This window comes from Miscanthus floridulus, chromosome 2 (assembly GCF_019320115.1).
Source record: "Miscanthus floridulus cultivar M001 chromosome 2, ASM1932011v1, whole genome shotgun sequence".
Classification (NCBI taxonomy): domain Eukaryota; kingdom Viridiplantae; phylum Streptophyta; class Magnoliopsida; order Poales; family Poaceae; genus Miscanthus; species Miscanthus floridulus.
Window position 1 is genome coordinate 171,762,745 of NC_089581.1, and position 22,218 is coordinate 171,784,962.

At 52.6% G+C, this 22,218-nt stretch overlaps 2 protein-coding genes and 1 pseudogene across 2 annotated transcripts; 1 reads left to right on the forward strand and 2 right to left on the reverse strand.

The window, feature by feature from the left end:
- Window positions 1-627: 627 nt before the first annotated feature.
- Window positions 628-3,123, reverse strand: LOC136540676 (subtilisin-like protease SBT1.2). Its single transcript, XM_066532683.1, has one exon. It carries the CDS (start codon window positions 3,121-3,123, stop codon window positions 751-753), a length of 2,373 nt encoding a protein of 790 aa, XP_066388780.1. The 3' UTR covers window positions 628-750.
- A 2,292-nt stretch (window positions 3,124-5,415) lies between these two features.
- Window positions 5,416-10,635, forward strand: LOC136537451 (uncharacterized). Its single transcript, XM_066529420.1, has 12 exons — window positions 5,416-5,668; window positions 5,742-5,803; window positions 6,649-6,699; window positions 6,786-6,818; window positions 7,167-7,271; window positions 7,373-7,480; window positions 7,585-7,656; window positions 7,744-7,794; window positions 8,287-8,349; window positions 8,471-8,595; window positions 8,674-8,869; window positions 9,458-10,635. Exons 1-12 carry the CDS (start codon window positions 5,416-5,418, stop codon window positions 10,166-10,168), a joined length of 1,830 nt encoding a protein of 609 aa, XP_066385517.1. The 3' UTR covers window positions 10,169-10,635.
- A 7,983-nt stretch (window positions 10,636-18,618) lies between these two features.
- Window positions 18,619-21,015, reverse strand: LOC136537452 (cell division cycle protein 48 homolog pseudogene; annotated as a pseudogene).
- Between the last annotated feature and the right edge of the window lie 1,203 nt (window positions 21,016-22,218).

The window sequence follows — 22,218 nt, forward strand, 5'->3', positions numbered from 1 at the left end:
AGTGCCCAACTAGCAGGCGTTCACCCCCATCTTGGCCCAGTAAGTCTTTGAACTGTCATGGCCCTGGCCATGGCTAGTAATATGAGTAGTTGGCAGGTGAGTGTTAATGTCTGCGAGCCTATTTTGTATTGGGCTTGGCTCATGTAGTGAACCTATATGTGCACTTGTGGATTGATCGGCAGCGATATCGAACATGAATAAAACGTGTCTCTACATGTCTTCCTCCTCACTTCTCTGCTTGAGACGGCAGCGCGACGCCGGCAAAACCCTCTTGCTATCAAGGATCGTGACATGGACCTTCTGTAAACGACGAGGGCAGTGATCCTAAAAAAAACGATGGCAGAAATGATTCATGAGGAGCTCATCTCACACTCACGGTGCGGTGACCTAGTGACCTTGCCTCATCAGTCTACAGGTGCCCGTGCCCCAACAGCCCAACAAGGAACTTTGGTCGGGTGACAACAACCACCTCCCTCGCTTTTCGTCAGTCGGCGACAACAGGAACAGCGCCACAGCGGCGGAGAGCTAGCAAGTGTACGAATGAGCTACTGTAAATTCAGCTAGGAATCTTGTGTTTATACACCTCGACTAGCAAATTCAGCTACTGTAAACTCGCTGCCTCTGATGCGGTAAAACAGTCAGGTTTGCCGCTCGCCGCAGGAACCAACCAACCTTGATACAGGAGCTTGATACAGAGGGCACTACACTACACGTCTACACCAGCTAGCTAGGGACGAGCAGCTGCGACCGCTACTCCACCACCCAGGTCACGCCGATGGGGCTCCTCACGACGTGCCTCCCCTGCCCCCCGCTCTGCTTCCACACCAGGTACCCCTCGGCGCTGTCCTTCGCCGCGGGCGGCGACGGCGCGTCCACGGTCACCCGGAAGCTCCGCTGCTCGCCGAACTCCACGAACGACAGCGTCGTGGGCGCCACCGTGACCTTCACTCCCGGCGGAGCGGACACCTGCACGGCGTACGTCGAGTTGGGCGTGCCGACGTTGGTCACCGTCCGCCGCAGCACCGCCGACCTGGCGCCGTTCCTGAGCGCGACCGCGATCGACGGGTAGTTGAGGCAGAAGAAGCCCCTGTTCCTGTCCCCGCGGAGCGCCGCGCTGCAGTTGACCCCGGTGTGGGTGATCTTGAAGATCTCCAGGTGGGTGTACCCGAGCGTGCACAGGTGCGTCACGTAGTCGGCGGGCTGGATGTCGTACACGAGGCCCGGGTCGACGGCGCGCGCCGGGCTCACGTGCCCCGCGCCCATGGCGAACACTCCGGCGCGCCCGACGTCGCCGCCGCCGTCCATGATCGCTTTGCCCTGCCGGTCGGTTATGTCGGCCGTGGTCATGATCGCGGACCGGACCATCGCCGGGCTCCAGGACGGGTGCGCGGACCGGATCAGCGCCGCGATGCCGCTCACGTGAGGCGCCGCCATCGACGTCCCCGAGAGCACGGTGAAATTGGACCGGCGGGCGTCGCTCTCCAGACCCGACGGGCCCAGGTTCCCGGGCCACGCCGCGATGATGTTCACCCCGGGGGCGACTACGTCGGGCTTCAGCACCGACGGGTTCGTCAGGCTCGGCCCGCGCGCGGAGAACACGGCCACCGCCGGAGCGCGCGCGCGCCCGATCCGCGTGCCGCCGAACACTATCCTCGCCACCGGCCGCGGCGTCGATCTGATGTATTTCTTCAGCTCCACGGCCTCCCGGTACCCTATGAGCGTCGCTGGCAGGATGTGGACGTCGATGGAGTCCTCCTGCCGGTTTATCTCGGAGTTGGCGAGCACCATGGCCGCGCCGCCTGCTTCTTTTACGGCCTCGCCTTTGTCGGCGCGGCCCGTGATGCCGCGGTCGCAGACCACCATCTTTCCGGCGACGGCAGCTTTATCCAGGGACCCCTTGAGGCAGCACTCGGATTCCCGGGTCCCACCAACGGCATACACAAGCTCGAGCTCCTTCCCGCCTTTTTTCAAACCGATTTCCCCAGGGTACATGGACTCGCCGTACAGGACCCGGCCGTCACCGAGCCGGACGTACGCCGGGAAGCGGCGGTCCAGGGTGGCTGCGCCGACGGTCAGCACCCACGGCGCCTCGTTGGCGACGGAGCTCCGCTCTGGCCCGTTGTTCCCGGCGGCGCACACGACGGAGACGCCGCGCGCCGTGGCGCGGAAGCTGCCGATGGCGATGCTGTCCTCGAAGAGCGGGATGGGGAACCCGCCGAGGGAGAGGGACAGCACGTCGACGCCGTCGCGCACCGCGTCGTCCATCCCGGCGAGGATGTCGGAGCTGTAGCAGCCGTTGAACCAACACACCTTGTATGCGGCGACGTGCGCGCCTGGGGCCACGCCGCGCGCCTCCCCGAGCCCGGCGCCCAGGACGCTGGCCCCGGCGACGGCCGCGCCCGCCGCCGTGGACGCCGTGTGCGTGCCATGCCCGTGCGCGTCCCGCGGCGACACGTACTCCAGCAGCGACGCCGCCTCCGAAGGGTTGGTCGGGTAGTTGGCGCGGTGGCCCTTGGAGTAGAACCGCGCCCCGATGAGCTTCCGGTTGCAGTTGGAGGCGTTGAAGCGCTCCCCGCCCTGGCACACGCCGGCCCACCGCACGGGCGCCGGCGGCATACCGCGGTCGTCGAAGCTGGGGTTCTCGGGCCACACCCCGGTGTCGAGCACCCCGATGATGGTGCCGCGGCCGTACCCGGACCGCGCCCACGCGCCGGTGGGGCAGAAGTTGAGCCCCAGGAAGCGGTACGAGTATGTGGTGTGCAGCTCCACCCGCCGGTCGGTGCGCACCGACGAGACGCCCGGGAGCGCACGCAGCGCCGCGGCCTCGCCGTCCGTGAGCTGCGCCGCGAAGCCGTCGAACACGGTGTGGTAGGAGTAGAGGAGGCGCGAGGACGGGAGCTTCTCCTGCTCCCACGCCACGGACATCTCCAGGAAAGAGAGGTGCCAGTCGACCTTGGACCTGGAGGCGGAGAGCATGGCCTCGCCGCTGTCGCCCTCGTCGTGCGGGTGCAGCTGCACGATGTAGGTCTGCATCGTCTCCGCGGCGGCACCGAGGACGACCGCCGGAAGGAGCAGCAGCAAGAACAACGAGTGGCAGACTAGTAACACCCTGGTGACATCCATTGCTGCTGCCAACTGATATGGTTTGCGATGGTTCATGGAGACGAGGCAGCTGGGTTCGTTTGGTGTCACTATTTGAAGCGGCGAGCAGTGGGAGCGCCGAGCGCGGGAGGCGTGGCGAGAATTTGAGACGGGGAGGGAGGTCACGTGAGGACCAGGCAGGCTCGCGGTCACACGAGATGAAGTGAAGGGGAGTAAATTGGCAGGGCCTCCTCGGTGACTGCGCTCCGCTCCTCCACCATCTGATCTCCTCCTCCGAGTTCCATTCTATCCACCATTACGCAGGCACGGGTAGAGAGAGAAGGATGGGGCAGCGCGCATCCGCAGACCACAGTAATGGACGAATCAGCGCGCAAAACGGATGGATACTGTACGCTACTGAATCCCTCGTTCTGAATCCGCTACTCGGCTGCTGGCTGGGCGAGTAGAGCCACGGAATCCTTCTCTCTGTTTCGTTCTTCCTGTCTCTCTGGCACTATCGGATCATGCCATTTATGACGTGTTCCTTAAATTTCCTTCTGCTGCGTGTGTCGGGTATAAGTATCAAGGGAAAGTAGTTAATAGTCATGAACCCTAACTCTTTTGATGGTCAAGAGCGTATCTTAATTTCATCCGGCCCCGAGGGCACGGGCTCATTCTCGTCCAACCTCAAAGACGCCGGACCCGGGTCACCCGACCCCAAGGGCACAGGCTCCGTCTCGCCTGATCTCTCGGGCAAGAGCCCCATCACGTCCGACCCCGTGGACGCAGGCTCCGTCTCGCCTGACCCCGGGGGCGCGGGCTCCGTCTCGCCCGACCCCGAGGGCGCGGGCTTCACCTCGTCCGCCCCCTCGGGCGCGAGCTCCGCCTCGTTCGACCCTTCGAAGGTGGATTCCGTCTCGCCCGACGAAGGTCCGTACCGCCCCAACCACTATGGGTCTAAGAGCACGAGTTCATGGTCAAACTTCTGACGTCGGAAGGGGAGCAGGCGTGTCTTGATGTGACCCATGGCCACGATGGGCCACGTCTGAGGAGTGAGGACGCACGTCGCCAACAGCATCGGGCGTGCCAGCGCTGTGCTACCTACTTCCCGTACGGCCCCCAGCAGAGGCGTCAACTAGCCATACCGTCAGCTGGGATGGAATGGAGCGCCACGACTAGCTGACGACGCCCACGTACGGCGCTAGTGACGAATTCGACGTGGAGCCGTCCCCGTCATCATCTACAGGGTCGGCGGGACCCGCTAAAGGAGATGGAGGGCGCCTCAATCCCGGAAGCATTCTTCTCTCCGTCTTCCTCTCTCTCTCTCTCTCTGATGTAACATGTATCTTCCCCTTCATCTATAAAATGAAAAGCAGGATGCCCCATGGAGGGAGAAGAGGTCCGCATTCCTACACATCTAACACGCATGAGCGGCTGAAGGCTTAGGCATTCGACGGTAGAGCAAAACTCAATCCTACTTGACCTTTCCACCAGAGACTTGGGACCAGCTCACTCTCTCGTCCGTTTGTAACCCCTACTACAAACCAAATACCGATAACACTAGCAGCAGCAAACTGGACGTTGGGACATTCCGTCCGAACCAATATAAATTCTTGTATTCTTCGAGCACAGTCATCCAGGTCAGACGCGCAAACTAGAAATTTACTGACCGGTGATCCGAAACACTGACACTGCGCCAGCATGCATAGCGGTACGTGGGTGGGACTTGGGAGCCGGCCAGCAGGCGGGCGGTGTGCAAGTGCAACGCCCACGGCCTCATTGAATGGTGTGCGTGCGCGGCGCGGCAGGCCGGCGGGGCACAGCCACACCACTAACTATCTACACCTACGGCCACGGGCCACGGGCCACGGCTCCCAGCCCCATGCCTCCCATGGCGCGCGCGGGCGCGGCAGGGGTGGCGAGCGCCGGGCGCCGACACCTCTCCCATCACATGGGCGGCCTGCGGCGACAGGCTCCCCAGCATTCAAGTCAACACCTGACCTGACGCGCGCGCTCCTCGCCGACTCGCGTTCTCGCGTTGCTGCGGCTATGCAGTGCGGCTCTGGTTGCTCGAGCGCACCTCGTCCGCCGGTCATGGGTCGGTGTTTCCGCGCCTCATGGACTGTAGAGCTCGTATGTCAATTCGTGAAGATGTTCTCTGACTCCGCTGTGGCGTCGACAAGGTGACTTGCGTAAAAACGGTAGTAATTTTTTAGGGCTGTTATCTTTGAGGGCCTGAGTACGAGTTACTCTTAGCCCATCTAATTTGACGCCGTTGGTTCGTGGGCCTAGCAGTTGGGCCAAAATCACAACGACGATTAGCCTGACGGCTGGATGGCCCGTTCTCGTTCTCCTCCTCAAATTTCCGGTCCACCAGCAGCAGCAGACTTGTGCCGTTGTGCGTCGTCGCGGAGGCCTCGCGTCGGGGTCGATCTGAACATCCGCCAGACCGCCGCCACCGCGCCGCAACCTCGCGCCGATTCGAGCACCATGGCTGCCGGCGAGCAGCAGCAGCAGCAACCCGCCACCGCGCGGATCTCCTCGTCCTCAGCCGGCTCCGGAAGGCTCGTCACTCCGTTCTGGAAAGGTTGATTACGCAACTCGAATGTTGCGGCAGTGAGCTTCCTTTTGCTCTCTTCACAAGCCTTCTTTTGACGCAGAGAAGTATGAGAGGGACGCGAGGAGGTATTGGGACATCTTCTACAAGCGCCACGAGGACAAGGTTACTCTGCTGTCCTTGTTTCTCGCTCGGTTAAAGTAGATAATAAAGCTTTAGCTTGAGAACGAGACTAGTTGAATTTCGAATCTAGATTCTTATTGGGTAGGATAAGTTGCTAGGAAGCATTAGTCGAGAAGGGTAACCTCACTCTTTTGTTTATGGGCAACGATATGAGGTAGCATATGGTGCTAGAGTAAAGGTCTGAGCACTGAACAAAGTTTGAAGCAAGGATGCATGACCTATGACCTATTTATACTAAATAAATAGATACTCTTGCCTTTCGTTTGCCGAGTGCCACTGGTATCACTTGTTGAGCCTTGAGACATCCTTGGAAGAAACTACGGGTTCTGGAAGATGGGTGAATCTGGAAAAGATTGGTCTGTCAGGTGGTATGTAGAGGCTGAAGTTTAATGTCAGGTGGTATAAAGAGGTTAAAGTTGAAGGCTTAGTAGTTTTTGTTTTCTCTGGTGTGTTGAGTTCCTGGCCAGAAGGCCCAAACTGTGAGTGGTGGTGTACACCAAATGCTGTAAACGGTCTGCTGGTCTTGGTTATTCTAACACTGGGCTTTAATCCCTGTAATCCTAAAAATTTATGTTGTAATAATTATCAATTTGATGGCTGAGTTTTACTTTGCTGATACGCTTAATGCCATACTCCCTGAAACTGCTCAAGTCCTTCTTCCCCACTGAATTATGGTGATATAGAACAAACCTGGGAATCTTTGGACCTTGTTTCACATGCTATCGGTGCTTTCATTTTCTACTTGAAGCACTTTCTCATGTCATAAACTTGCCCTTGTTTAGATCTGTTTTGTCATGCATTTGATTTGTGTCCTTGTACTTTGACAGTTCTTCAAGGATCGACACTACCTGGATAAAGAATGGGGGAAATACTTTGAGGTAAACATAAAGAAACAGCAACCACCCAATATTGCCATAATGTACATACATGAAGCTAATATTAGTCTGATATCTGATGAACATAGGGACGGGATGGAGAAAACAAGGTGGTTCTAGAGGTATGTAATGTTGTATCCTTGCTTTGTTGGTAATGCCATTGATCCTGTAAGGTTGTTTTCTGTTACTGCTGTTGTATGGCTGTATCATATGATTGAACTGTGCATAAATTTTATTACCATCGTAACAATAAATAAATAACTTTTGAATATGAGCATTCCTTGAAATAAAATCTGGAATACGAGTATCTGTATCTTTAAGGCAATCCACACTCAAATCAGCACAGAACCTATGACATTTCGTTTTTTAATCAGTTTTATACTACATATAGTTATTACATGCCTGCATCTCGCAAATCTTGTAGTGATTTCTTGCTTTCATAAGTATGATTGTTGTGAAGTTCAATGTAGGTTGGTTGTGGAGCTGGGAACACAATCTATCCGTTGCTTTCTACATATCCAGATATTTTTGTCCATGCCTGTGATTTTTCTCCACGAGCTGTCGATTTGGTCAAGGTAGTTGTTTATCTAATTCCCAGTAAGAGCTGAAGTGCTGAACAATTGTTTAATGTGCTTAGTCTTGTTTTGGCTTGATGTTATTTCAATGGTATATGCAGAAACACAAGGACTTCAAACCTGACCGGATAAATGCATTTGTTTGTGATATTGCATCAGAACAACTAACCGAGAATATGGAACCTTCTTCTGCTGACATTGTTACGATGGTAACATGCTATATCTGATTAAGTGTCGATTAATAAAAGATGTGTGACATATTTTGGCTTATAGTACATCTGTTTGCAAGTGTAACAACTAACATATTAAGTAGATCTTTATGCTTTCTGCAGTTGCACCAGATAAAATGCCTATAGTTCTGGAGAATGTTAGAATTGTCCTAAAAGTAAGGACTTCATACCAAAGATCACCTTTTATTGCTCAGAAATTGTCATAATGGCCTAGTTGTAACTTAATCCTGTCTTTGTATCAGCATGGTGGTCGTGTTCTCTTTCGGGACTATGCCTTCGGTGACCTTGCACAGGTTTAATTTCTTATGTACTTCTTGAGATCTTGATATTAGAATTGTTGAAACTTTATGATTTGGAAAACCTTTATCTTTCTCTTGGTTGTGTATGTTTGTGTAACATTTGGAATCATTTGTTGAAGTAGATTGTTTGGAAATAATAAAAGAATAAGCCTGCTTGTTGCTATGTTCTTTCCATGCTTAGAACACAGAAACTATCTTTATTATTATTCAAAACACTGTTGCCATGTTTGAGTTCTCATTTGATTTTTCGCATTTTCTACCTAGGTGTCCATATGCAGACCCTTTTTTCCCCTCGTTTTCCCTTCCTGTAACTTATGCTTTCACTTAGTTTATCTCACATTCATTCTTATCTACTATGTTTTTAATACCGATGCCTTTAAAGAATTTTTTCTATAGTTAATGCCAATTTAGACGCTACTACCCCAACTTGCTGGGACTAAATGATTTTGTTGTTTTGTGTATGTTCTTGAAAAAAATAAACTGTAGGAAAGGCTTATGTCAAAGGGACAGCAAATAAGTGAGAACTTCTATGTCAGAGGTGATGGTACGGTGAGTGGATCGCTTATGAATATATTCTGCAAGGACATTCAGTACATTATTAACATATTCATCCAGCAATATGCTAATTTTCGAATGGTTACGTGAAACAAAACATCATTTTTTTTTGCAGCGTGCATATTACTTTTCAAATGAATATCTGGTGGATTTATTTACAAAATGTGGATTTACTCTTGAGGAAATATGTGTGCACAACAAGCAAGTTGAAAACCGTTCACTGGAGTTGGTGATGAACAGGTAATTTTTTGTTGAGTATCGCTAATAACTCGTTTTCTGACAAGTGCCTGAATTTTCAGTATTATTTGTCTTACATAGGAATTGGGTCCAAGCTACCTTCACCCTAAATTCAGCTAGTCCTCAAGGTCCAAATGGTCAACACGATCTCCTTGTTTGCGAAGGAGAGGAAGATAAGCTAGCTACTGAAACATCTAAGAAGAAAAGCAGCAGTGAAGAAATCGATCTTTCTGAAGATTTTTGCAACATGTTTGGGACATCACACAGCCTTGATGAGGTGCAGTGAAATAATTTTATGTCACAGCAGCTAATTGATTACCATTTACTTTGCTATAAATTCGTCTGAACTTAATATTTAAAATTAAAACAAAGAGCTCATGAGGAATACTTTGCAAGCTTGGTAGCTGAGTCTGAAGAAGTAGAACAAGAAATTGGAAAGATAATCTCCAAAAGAAAAATGGTAGAAATTGAAAGGTCTGTTCGAACTTTCTCCCTGTTCATCTGAAACAGGGCAATTATGCTACAGAATTTGCTTAATTGGGTTTGGGGTATGACTGTTCAGTTCGGTGTACACAATAAGACAAACCCCTATACTTATCAAGATGTAGCATTGGCTTGCAATCCTATGGTTGCCAAGGCATACAATGTTTTTACTGCAACTGCATGGCAGGTCTCCAGCCTGTCTACAGATCTTTCTACTTGCAACATGACTTAATGGTTCATGATCATAAACACCATAAACATAAAAGTTGATTATCCTTTCCAGCCACTAATAATTTTGACTTATTTTTCTATTTATGATTTCCAGGTAGCCTTTTAACATTGTCATTGTCTTGTGAAGTTCACAAAGTCATTTGGTTTGTAGGTACAAATCATTGGGATCAAAGCAAAATGTCACGACTTCAAAATAAGGATGCTCAGGAAGGAATACCAGCACACGTGCAAATCAACTGGCTTAATGCTTTGGGAATCTGCTCAATTCATGTGCTCTGTTTTAGCAGAGAATCCTTCCATTGTTGCAGGCAAAAGGGTCCTGGAGTTGGGCTGTGGCTCAGCTGGCATCTGCTCGATGGTTGCTGCAAGTTTCACTCAGTTTGTTGTAGCTACAGATGGGGATGAAGAATCACTGGACCTCCTTAGACAAAATATCTCTTCGAATCTGGAGCCTAATTTGCTGAGCAGAATTATGATTAGGAAGTTATTTTGGGGCAACAAAGATGATACGAAGGCAGTCAGAGAGCTTCCCGGTAATGGCGCAGGTTTTGATTGCATAATAGGCACCGACGTGACCTACAATCCCGATGCTATACTCCCTCTCTTCGTGACTGCGAGGGAGCTGATTTCTGACAAAGCTAACAAGGATTCAGTCCCTGCTCTTATTCTTTGCTACATCCAGCGACGAGTTGATGAGGACTCCATCCTTTCTAATGCAACGTCCCAGGGTTTCAGGCTTGTGGACAAATGGATAAATGGAGTTCATGGGAGTAATGGTATCATCAGTTCTTGGTTCTCTGGTAATGATGTCTGCAGTGTTTTCCGGCATACAGTACTTTCAGTATTGTACTTCGAGCTGTGAAAGCTATGGATGCCATGATCTCATGGTTACAGTACTTTCAGTATTGTACTTCGAGCTGTGAAAGCAGGGGTGTTCGGCTGATCTGTTCTTGAATTGTTTCAGCTTATTCTCTCTCACAGAACATTATTAAATTATCTAAAATCAGTCGCGCTACAGTGCCGAGTGTACCAGCCGAAATTTTTGTAGCAGCTGTATCAAGCAATGGGCAAAACAACTGCCCCTCCATTTTAAATTATAAGACGTTTTGTCTTTTCTAGATACGTAACTTGCTATACATTTAGATATACACTGTGTCTAGATACATAGGAAAATCAATGTATATCTAGAAAAGACAAAGTGTCTTATAATTTGAAAAGGAGGGAATAGATCATTACTGTTATTATTATTTTTTATATTCTTCCCTTACGATTGGCATGGGTGAAGCGCAGAGGGTGGCGTGGCAACTTTTGGTAGATCTCTACAATTTTAATATAAAGTTTGTGTTCATCGGACTTCGTATAGTATAAAAAGGTTATGACTTTTTAATATAAGAGATTGTTTATGTTTCCATTACGACTGGCATGGATTTGCACTTCTGTAATTGCCGTTTTTCTTGTATGAAAATAATTTATAAGCAGTACAATTTACTAAGTTGTTACTCTATCGAAGTCTAGGTAGCATCAACTTATACAAGCGGCCAACTTACTGTATGTCAAGGTTGTAGTACATCATAGACATGCCGAATCAGCCTCCAGTAGGTCCAATAAGAGCTGATTGTTTAGTGTGTCTACAAGAAGACGCTGGGAGAGTTAGAGAGAAGCATTGTAAAAACAAAATCTAACTGGATGGAAATGGGTCCTTGAGCATCAGCGTCAGATCAGAAACACACGTGCGTTGCTGTCTGAAGCTCTGAATTTTAGGCAACGGAAATTATTTATTTACAATGAAACTGAGTACTCCGAGTACATTATAAGGAATAAATAACGACAACGCTAACATCAATCTGTTACAGAAAAAAACAAAAATAACCAGAACCTCGAATAATACTAAACAAGGATCAGCTGTAAAGATCATCGTCCACGTCGTCGGCACTGACCGGCGCATCTGCTTCTGCCGTCTGCTGGGGCACATGACGAGGCCGACGAGGAAGAGTTGGGACACACACAACAACAGAGCTTTGCTAGCTTATTACTGTAAGCATTCACGTTGATCACAGAATACAATATGCAATGGTCGATTCGAGGGGAGACTATGGCGGGCACTTGGGATTGCAACGATAGCACGCCGCCCTGCACTCACTCTCCGTCCTGTAGCACAACTCTTTCGGCAGGCAACAATAGCAATCTTGTGGCGGCGGCGTATCACAGTAGCTCCTTTGGCAAAATATCAGAGTCACCTTGCTCTCATCTGCTAGTGTTGTGGCATTAACCCTTGTCCTTGCAGTTCTGACCTCGAGCATGTGAGGACGACCCGCTGCATCGGCAAAGCAACCGGTTCGCTTGATCATTTCTGTGGCTTATAAGTCAGTTGATGCTGTTTTATTATGAGAGAAAAACACTGTATCATGGTTGATAAGCATGGCTGATACGATCAAACGAACAGGGTGAAGATTTGTTCATCAGCATGTAGTGTATTATTATACACGCACGGACAATTAAAGATAAAAATAAGGAGGGTTTTACCAGGTTGTCATTATAAAAGTTGGTAATTACATATAACCTGTCGCCTGCTGCCGTACGGTGGACATTGTTATCGTGTCGGGCCCGACGCCGATTGCCGATGCTGCTGCGAGCGTCCCGGTACGGATTGGGCCGCTCGTGTACGGGCGATTGGCGTGAAGCAGGCGCCAGGTCCGACCGTGGCGCGACTGCCGCACCGCGAGCCGGGCCTGACGGCTGTGGCGGCGAGCGAATGGAGCGATCTGTCTGGCGCGTCCTCGTTCCCCCGGTGGGGAGAGAGGGCGCGGGTCGGAGTCGCGACGCGGAGCTTTCCGTCTGTTGGACGGCGGCGGCTTCTACTAGAACCTAGAGGTTCTGGTAGACTGCCCGCTCCTAAGGGTTGGCGGGCTCGGGAACGCCGCGTAGAAGCACTGCCGCAGTGGCAATGTTCTGGCTAACCCGGGCAAATTGAGGGAGATCGTTCCCCTCATTCATGATGTCGTGTTGGATCTGACGGGCGCGACCCCGGGCGCTGCCCGCCGGGCCATGCGCACGGGGCGCAATGGGCTGTACCGACGGCGCAGGCGCGGGCGGCGGCCGGTTCTGCCGTCGGTGTCGTAATTCCTCGGCGTGTGCTTGCACAAACGCGAGGGCCCCCGCACGTGGGTCCGGAGGGGTGTGAGTTTGCTCAGACGCCGCAACCACCGGTGGCTGTCCCGGAGCGTCTGCCATAGCGCACTCCCGGGATGGACGGTGACGGGGCGCCACATCGCCGATGCTGGAACCGTCGCTCTCGCCCTCGCCATCCGGGAGTTCATGGGAAACGGTAGGAACGCAGCCTGCCATTCCCACGAACTCGGACGTGAGGGGGGATGGTGCCAGCACCCTTCGGAGCCCCCGAGCGTATGCCTCCGCGGTGGACGCAAGGCCGTAGGGGAACCGGTCGTACGGTGTTTGTGGTGTGAGCGGTACATTTCCTCCGGATGATCGGTGGGAGATAGTAAATAAAGAGCGAATAACAGTACGCGTATTACTTACAGTGGGGTTTGAGCAGAGAGTTTGCTCGGAAAGAAGCGCAGATGCCGCGCCGTTGAAGTCACGCGTCCCGGAGTCGATGGAGGGCATCCCTCCGACGGGTTCCGGGTCGCGAGCCTCCTCACGGAGGTGTAGTACGCCGAGCCGGTCGACGACGAAGTCCAGGCTTCCGAAGCAGAAGGCCTGGGATGGCTTGAAGACTGGGGGAGCCCGCATCCCAGCGGGTGAGAGTGCGGGAAACTCCAGCGAGCCGAAGTGAACCGTATCGCCCGAGCCCGCCACGGCGGGGGTGGCGGAGAAATGGGCCATCCGATTACCAAAAAAGTGTTGAACGTACAGCATCTTCCCCACGGACAGCGCCAACTGTCGGTGCAGAAAGTGACCAACTAGTAAATATTTGTAGTTTTACTGTACGTTGTGATCGGAGGTGGCTTAGCACTCAATGACACGGGATTTAGACTGGTTCAGGCAACGTGCCATACGTCCAGTGTGGGTCGGTCGGTGACTTTATTCCCGAGCCCAGGTGCTCGTAGTCTGTAGTGGGGGTACACACGAGAAGGAGAAAGGAGGGGTGTACAAGAGGTTCGGTCGGCTCCGACCGGAAGGGTCGCGGTCGAAACTGGGTGGTCTTGCGGTTGGGCGTGTTGATGTCGATCTAGTGAGTCTGGGTTGAAGAAGTCGATCTCCCCTGGTTGGAGGGAGCGCATCCCCTTTTATAGATGAAGGTGATGGCTCTTACAGGTGAGGGAGAGAGTACAGATATTTCTAAGCCTTGCTGCCTACGGTGATGAAAACTGAATGATGGTTGAAGCCTCCCAATACTGTCGATGTCGTTGTAGGATGTCAGATGTGTACGGAAGGTCGAGCTATCTTCTTCAGGAAGGATGACGCCGGTACCTACAGAATACTTCTGAATGCCTAGTGGCATGTGAGGAGCTGTGCTATGTTCACCCGGTATGGCAAATCCTGGAGCCCATACCGCAATCATTGTCCAGAGACACGCGGAGGGGGCTTACCATATGGGAGTTTCTAGCGGCCCCTACAATACTTTGTGTCAGGGTGGCTGCAGAGCACTGCTTCGTGCAAGGTATGGTCCCTGGTACAGTGGTGTTGACTTGTGAGCCATGCCTTGCCTTTCTCCGCACGCCTTCTGGTTCTTTCCGAGCGGGCGTCCCCGGTCGGATGGTCCCCAGTCGGCCCTTAGTGCGCCGGTCGGAGAAGAGCGGTGAGCAGGCTTCCCGGGAGCCCCGGTCGCGGGGTCGGAGTCGCGGGGTCGGAGTCGGAGGCGGTCCTCGGGTCAGGCCTTCCGAGCGGAGGCCGTGCGGAGGCAGCCGGGACCTGACACTAGCGCTCCGATCGGAGAGGCCGTTCGGAGCCAGCCTGAGCCTGAGCTAGCGCTCCGGTCGGAGAGATGGACAGAAGGCGGCCTGGGCCTGAAGTGAGTGCTCCGGTCTGTTGGTTTTAGACTTTCGGGCCGGTCCAGAAGAAAGAAAGGCCGTTTTCCTGGGCCGAGCCCTGGCGTGGAAGCCGGTCCCCGAGGGACCCCGGGTTTATGAACCCGACATAACCCATTAAAAAGTTTGAGCGTACCTAGGTGCCGCTGGTCGGAAATTTTTTATCATCCACGCCATTCCATCCGTTTGTGCCGGTAACGGTGTCAAATTGTACTGAGAAAAATCTAAAATACCCACCAAGTCTAAAAAGACATGTAAAAGAGTTTCTTCCCTCTAGTGCCACTAACCTCCAACACGGTGATCGCCTTTGGCATGACGTGCTCTGCTGGCATCCTCGGCATGTTCCACTGTTCCAGCAGCTCGAAGTGACGCCATCCATATCGGTGATTGTGCGAGAACGGAGAAGCATAGCAGGCAAGGGCTTTGGGACGTGAACACGAAGCACGACCACCTAGGTGCAGGACTTGGGGAGCTAGTAGCCAACGTACATGACAGTGGCGTTCTCGCACAGTCGCACTTGGCCGATGTTGGCGTTCTCGCACAGTCGCACTTGGCCGACGTGCCCTGGCACGACACGCCACACCTGAGCATCACTGCCACCGGCGTCGACGCGTCGTCGTCGTGCCCTTGATGTGGACGCCGTACATGGTGCCGGTGAAGGTGACCTCCCTCGCTGGCGTACCGACCAACGCTCATGCCGTGGCCGGGGCCTGGGGCGCACCGCACGCGGGCGACGTCCACGTCGTCGTTGCCCTGGCCGATGGAGACGCAGTCGTCACCCGTCTTCAGGCTGCAGGCCATCAGGTTGAGCGCGCACTGCATTGGTTCATGCGTAATGGACAAGCTCACAGGCACAACAGACAAGCACGTGCGTGGTTGATGAGCCTAAACTTGCACATCTGAGTATAGTACTAGGTACATCCAAGGTACACACTACCCTACTCGGACAACTGAAATTGCCACCAGCCGAACACATGAAGTCTGCGTCCTGCTCTTCCACATGACGACATCTCCGCCTGCTCGCGTCGGCTGTTGCCGCAGATGCCAAGGACCTGTGCCCGCGGCCCAGTTGGTGCGCGCTGAGTACACCGGGACTCCAGGAGCAGCTTGCTCTGGGAGCGCCGAGGCCAGCATGTGGCTGGACACAAACGTCACCCACACGCAGGCGCAATAGGCGGTGGCGAGGCCTAAGGAGGTGCATCACGGCCGCAGCGTTTTTTCTGTAGGTGTTTCAATGGCCATGCCCAATCTACAAACGGGGAGCTGCTGCGCTCGCTGCACCGCCTCGCGCGGGACATGTCCGCGGCCGCCGAGACGCCAACCCCATTCCTGCGCGGCGCGCTCGCGTCAATCACCAGGCGGTCCAAGCTCTTGGTCGCCGCGTTCGACGACCTGGTCCTGTTCGCCGCGGTCTGCGTCGCTGCGCCTGTGCAATATAGGAAATTGAGCGGGAGAGGTGGGCATCGACGACCTGCAGCGTAGAGATTGAGAGCCTCGAGCATGAAATCGGCGACCGCGCCTCGCAGAGGTGGACAGATGACAGGACACCGATGGGGCGAGGGCCAGGAGGCGACGCTAGACCTCCATGTTAGGTTTGATCTCCTACCGGTTAGGCCCAACGGCCTTTTGGGCCTTGTTCTCGCGCCTGGTCAGGGGTGCCCAACCCTACATGGTTGGTGGGCCCCCGTCGCACAGCGCTATAAAGGAAATGTGGGGGCCAGGGCTCGCAGTACGAGGTTCAGCGCGCCGCCAGTCACCCCACCGACATCCTAACCCTAACCCGATCTTGAGAAGGGGCGCTGCTAGCGACGGGAAGCACCACCGACGCCGGCAACGCCACCCCGACGCACACGCCGCCGCCAAGGACGCCACTGCAACGACTCCTCTCTCTCCACCGAACGTCGCTGCCGGCGCGCAGATGGCGTCAGCGAACGAGGCCCCGACCGGTGCTTCGACCACTACGGCCTTCGATGGTCTGCAACTTTTCACTCCCCTTTTCTCTCTGCCTCTCTGTGAATCCCGAACACCTATTCTACTACTATGTATCCCGATCTGATGAATATGTCTAAAATGAAATCTAACACTCCATCCAAGCGGCACGAGATTCATCGTGTCACGGCCCATCCACCGCGGGCGAGCTCAACACGAGGAAGGACGGCAGCGAGAGCGGCGGCGCGGAGCCGCGACGCAAGGACCACAGCGAGCAGTAGAGGGATTGGAAGAGGGGGGGGGGGGGTTATCTTGGACATCTTGACCGCTTGGACCCACATGTCAAGGCTAGCAAATAGTAAAGATTCAACACCCTCGAACTCAAACACCGAACAACATAAACCTTAACTTTCAAAACCATATAAGTTACCTCCATCGGCCCCAAAATATTCCATATTAGTTTCGATGGTGATTTTGGCCGATATGGCAGATATAAGGCATGCGGAACCTATGTCTTTGGTTTTTTTCGCCATGTCATCTTTTATTAAATATTTGGACTCCTAAATGGTATTTTTAGATCTCGTCAAGCATCAAAATTTTGCAGAGTGTGTGTCTAGCTCCATCCGAGGCCATTTGGGAAAAAAAATCAGAAATTTGAATTTCCCAATATTACAACTTAAAATGAATATTTGAGGCTTCAAACAATCTCAAATAAAAACGTCATCAACTTCAAAGCTATAAATGGTGTCGAGAATTACAACTTTGGTATATAGATAATATCAACATCTGTGGCCATTAATTTTTTTTTAAAAAATTGACTTTTAAAATATAAGAAAAATGAATATTTAGGCCTCTAATCGATCTTAGGTAAAAGAAACTTAACTATAAGTTGTAGATCACAGTGACAGCTGCAACTTTGGTATAGACTATGACAATATCCAAGGTGGTTTGAAAAAATAAATTCAAAATGTTATAACCTAAAACAAACATTTGAGTCCCTAAAAGATCTCAAATAAAAAGAGTTGTAGATCACATCTCTAAATTTTAATATAAAGTTTGTGATCATAGGACTTCATATAAAAAGGCTATGACTTTTTAGTATAAAAGAAAGATAGATTGCTACTGTGATTTTTTTTTTTTTTTGCGAATTCTGTGATTATTTTTTTATGCTTCCATTACGATTGGCATGGATTTGCACTTCGGTAATTGACGTTCTTGTATGAAAATAATTTATAAGCAGTGCAGTCTTACTAAGCTGTTACTCTATTGAAGTCTAGGTAGCATCAACTTATACAAGCGGACAACTTAATTACTGTTTGTCAAGGTTGTATATATCATCGACATGCCGAATCAGCCTCCAGCAAGTCACATAAGAGCTGATTGAATCATATATGTTTAGTGTCTCTACAAGAATAGGCTAGGAGATCGTTGAGAGAAGCTTCAGCGTCAGATCAGAAACACACGTGCAAGATCTGAATTTTACGTAACGCAAAATATATTATTTACAATGCTTTGTAACGAATACGAAAATGTGTTGGATATCGATGCAGAGCAACACAAGATCGTGACTTATAATAACGAAGCAACATCATTGAATCTTCCTCCGTCGCAACTCGCAACAACGACAGCCCAAGCGCGCGCCGCCACTGGACGCCGACTGATGACCGGCAGGAAGCAGCTCGGATCAGGAGAAAAATTAAGTAAACAAGAGACACAGGGCCCATGCATGACACTTGAATCCAAAATTAAGGATGGAAGAACTTGTAACGACTGTGATCAATCACAATACCAACTGCACGCGGCAATACTGCATGGTCGATTCGAGCGAGGGGAGAGGGAGACTATGCCGGGCGCTTGGGATTGCATCTAGGCTTCCGGCAGCACTTGTCTGTCGGTATGCAACGGTAGCATTTGGGTATCAGCGTCAGCTTGCTCTCATCTGCTAGCGTTACTCCTTGTCCTTGCAGTTCTGACCTCGAACTGGTGAGGACGACCCGCTGCATCGGCAAGATTATCAGCTCGTAATATGTACTTTCGTGGACGATGCAGCGAGGAACAAGATGATCATCAAAATGCATCCCAAACTACCGCACCTGTCATTATTCATGGATCGTGAATGTATGGTACACGAGTCAGGCTGCAAGGAAATTATTTATTTACAAGTGAAAACGTCGCCTGCTAGGTGGGTTTATATACATACACGTGAGTTGTCGCTTCAAGCTCTGGATTTTACTTAACGGAACTATTCATTTACAATGAAACAAATGCCCTGAATTCTACGTAACAGAAATTATTTATTGAAATTACAATGAAATAAATGCTCTAAATTCTTCTATAACGAAAACGCTAACATCAATGTGAGCGGAACCTAGAGAAAAAAAAAATAGTACAGGGATCAGCTGTAAAGATCATCGTCCTCGGCGTCGGCATTGGCCGCCGCCTCTGCTTCTGCCGCCTGCTGGGTCCGCTTGGAGAAGCGGAACTCGGTGCCGAATCCCCTCGACTGTTGCAGCGTCTGCGCGAACGCCTGGTACTTTCGGATGTCCGCGTCGCTGACGCTCCTCCGCGCGTACCTCATGGACTCCTCGAAGTGCGCGGCCCCGACCTGCGCCGGCTCGTCGGCGCAGTCCACCTCCATTTCCTCCGGCTTCTCCCTGGCCTTCCTCTCCCGCTCGAGGTCCTTCTCGATGTCCTCCCTGATGGCGTACTTGCACGCCCTCTGGCAAATCTCCGTGATGTCCGCGCCGCTGAAGCCTGCCGTGAACCTGGCCAGCGCGCCGAGGTCAACGTTCTTCGCGACGGGGGACTTCCTCAGGCAGGCCTTGAAGATCTGGTGCCGCGAGGCCTCGTCTGGCAAGGGGATGTAGATGAGCTGGTCGAGGCGGCCGGGCCGGAGCAGCGCCGGGTCGATGATGTCCGGGCGATTGGTGGCGCCGATGATGAACACCGTCTTCTTGGCGCCCATGCCGTCCATCTCGGTGAGGAGCTGGTTGAGGACCCTGTCCGCCGCGCCGCCGGCGTCGCCCACGCTGCGGCCCCTCTGCATGGCGATGGAATCCAGCTCGTCGAAGAAGAGGACGCACGGCGCCGACTGGCGCGCCTTGCCGAATATGTCCCGGACGTTGGCCTCGCTCTCGCCAAACCACATGGTCAGCAGCTCCGGCCCCTTGACACTGATGAAGTTGGCCTGGCACTCGTTGGCGATCGCCTTGGCGAGCAGGGTCTTGCCGCAGCCCGGTGGCCCGTAGAACAGCACGCCCCTGGACGGCGACATGCCGAACTTCTCGAACTTGTCCGGGTGCTCCACGGGGTACTGCACGGTCTCCTGTAGCTCCCGCTTGACGCCCTCCAGGCCTCCGATGTCCGCCCAGCTGACGTTGGGCACCTCAACCACGGTCTCGCGCAGCGCCGACGGGTTGGTGCCGGCGAGGGCGGTCTTGAGGTGGTCGTTCGTGATGGCCATCGAGCTGAGGATCTCCGCGTCGATCGTCTCGTCCTCGAGGTCGATGACGTCCATCTTCTCCCTGATACACTGCAGCGCGGCCTCGGTGCAGAGCGCGGCCAGGTCGGCGCCGACGTAGCCGTGCGTGTCCTTGGCCACCGCCTCCAGGTCGACGTCGTCGGCGATCTTCATATTCTTCGTGTGCACGCGCAGCACCTCGAGGCGGCCGACCTCGTCCGGCACGCCGATATCAATCTCACGATCGAACCGGCCGAACCGTCGCAGAGCAGGGTCGATACTGTTTGGCCGGTTGGTGGCGCCCATTACCATGACGTGCGCGCGTGTCTTCAGCCCGTCCATGAGCGTGAGCAGCTGGGACACGATGCGCCTCTCCACCTCGCCGTGTGTGTTCTCCCTCTTGGGTGCGATGGAGTCGATCTCATCAATGAATATGATGGACGGCGCGTTCTTCTCTGCCTCCTGGAATGCTTTTCGCAGATTGCTCTCGCTCTCCCCGGCCAGCTTCGACATAATCTCGGGGCCGTTTATGCAGAAGAAGAAGGCGCCGGTTTCGTTTGCCACCGCCCGCGCGATCAGAGTTTTGCCGGAGCCTGGAGGTCCGTACAATAGGATACCCTTGGGCGGCTTCACTCCGATCGACCTGAACAGCTGCGGGTGCCTGAGTGGCAGCTCGACCAGGCCAGCTCCCTGATCTGAGCGAGCTGCTTCCGCATGCCGCCGACGTCGTCGTAGCCGACGCCATCGAGCCTCTCCTCGTCCTCCCGCTTCACGGGCTCGCCGTCACAGAACACCTCCGTGTCGTCCGCGACGATGCAGTACTCGGCAGGCGGGTGGATGTCCACCACCTTAAACTCCACGCTCCGCATGCCGCCGCGCACGAGGAAGAGGTCGCCCTTGCGGACGGGGCGGTAGGCGTTGAGGAAGTGCGGCTTCAGGTAGGCCTCGAAGAGGTCCCCCGTGAGGCCCTCCACGGTGTCGTCGAGGGGCAGGACGTGCACTTTGGCCCCGTACGCGGCGTCGTGGCACGGGTGCACGGACACGACGTCGCCGAGGCGCACCCGGAGGTTGGAGCGGACGGACCGGTTGATCCCGAGCGCGTGCTCCCCGCATCCCTCGTCGGCCAGTGGCGATGCAGATCGTGTCGCGGCGCCGCTTCCCCTTCAGCAGGATCACGTCGCCGCGGAAGATGGACAGCTTCTCCATTGTCGCCGGGTGGAGGTTGCAGATGGAGACGTCGTCGTCGGTTGGCTCCTCCACCACCAGCTTGTTCGCCGCCTTCTTCTTCGTGGCGGCGGGAGGGCAGCACGCCGCTGCGCCGTCGTCCGACATCGTGCCGGGTTCAATCTTTCTCGAGAACGGTTGGTGGTGTCTTGGTTCGCTTCGGCTTCGCCTCCGGCCTCTCGCGTCTCGCGGTGGCGGGAAAGCAGTTTGCGTTTGCGTTTCGATGGGGTCGTGGGGGAGAAAGGCCGCGGGCTCGGTCCAGATATATATAGCGGGCGGGCGGGCGTGGTTCCTCCTCGCACGGTAGTCGAGTCCGATGCTGGAGACGTTCGCTGGGGCTTGCGGTGCAGCTGGGCCCGATGGAGTCCGATTCCGTCTCCTTCCTACTGCCAGCCCAATTTGGACTCCCGGAGTTTCTGGAGCTTTTACTTTTATTATATTATTACATTTTTAATTCGTTTTTTTTGCAAAAAATATTTGTCTAAATAAAAATTACAGAACTATGCTACTGCCGCTGATTTTTGTCATATCATCTATCATTAAAATATTTGGACACCCAAGCGATCCGGAAAAAAAACAGCTAATATGTTTTAGAGCTCACAAATTTTGTAGTCTCCATCCGAGGCCGTTCAAAATTTTTAATTTCATAATATGACAACTTAAAATCAATATTTCGCTTTAAACAGTGTCAAATAAAAATGGGCATGTTTGCTGCATATGGATTTAAGCCACAGCAGCTGTTGGCACAGTGCTTCGCTGAGAAGAAAAATAGCAAAAGCTATAGCCACAACCACTCCTTCAGACCTACCGAACAGTCCCAATGTCATCAACTACAAAGTTATAGATTGTATCAAGATTTATAACTTTCGCATAGATAATATCAACATCTGAGGTCACTTGAAAAAATTGAAAATGTGAATTTCAAAATATGACAGCTTCAAACGAATATTTAGATCTCTAAACAATCTCAGATAAAAAGGACTTAACTACAATGACAACTACAATTTTAGCAGCATATACTATGTCAACATCCAAGGTAGTTCGTGAAAGGACTGAGTTGATGCCCACAAGGGATGAATAGGCTCTACAAAAAATCTAAAACCAATTAGCAATTTAAAACAGCATGAATGTTAACGCTGTGCCAAAACCTTCCTGGAATCCAAATGGCCTGTGTAAACCGGTCTAGGCCGGTTTCCCAAACCAGAGTGGACCGTTTTTTTGTTGACCCTGCATAAAAATATATAAATTATATTAACTTAAATATACATATAAATATAAAAGTGAGGCAAACCAACAAATGTGACGCGGAGA

Excerpts from the sequence above, each read along its gene's own strand:
- LOC136540676 (XM_066532683.1), bottom strand. The coding sequence starts at position 3,123 with ATGGATGTCACCAGGGTGTTACTAGTCTGCCACTCGTTGTTCTTGCTG.
- LOC136537451 (XM_066529420.1), top strand. The coding sequence starts at position 5,416 with ATGGCCCGTTCTCGTTCTCCTCCTCAAATTTCCGGTCCACCAGCAGCA. Across the intron at positions 6,819-7,166 it reads AAAACAAGGTGGTTCTAGAG|GTTGGTTGTGGAGCTGGGAA; the intron begins GTATGTAATGTT and ends AGTTCAATGTAG. Across the intron at positions 7,481-7,584 it reads CTGCTGACATTGTTACGATG|ATCTTTATGCTTTCTGCAGT; the intron begins GTAACATGCTAT and ends CATATTAAGTAG.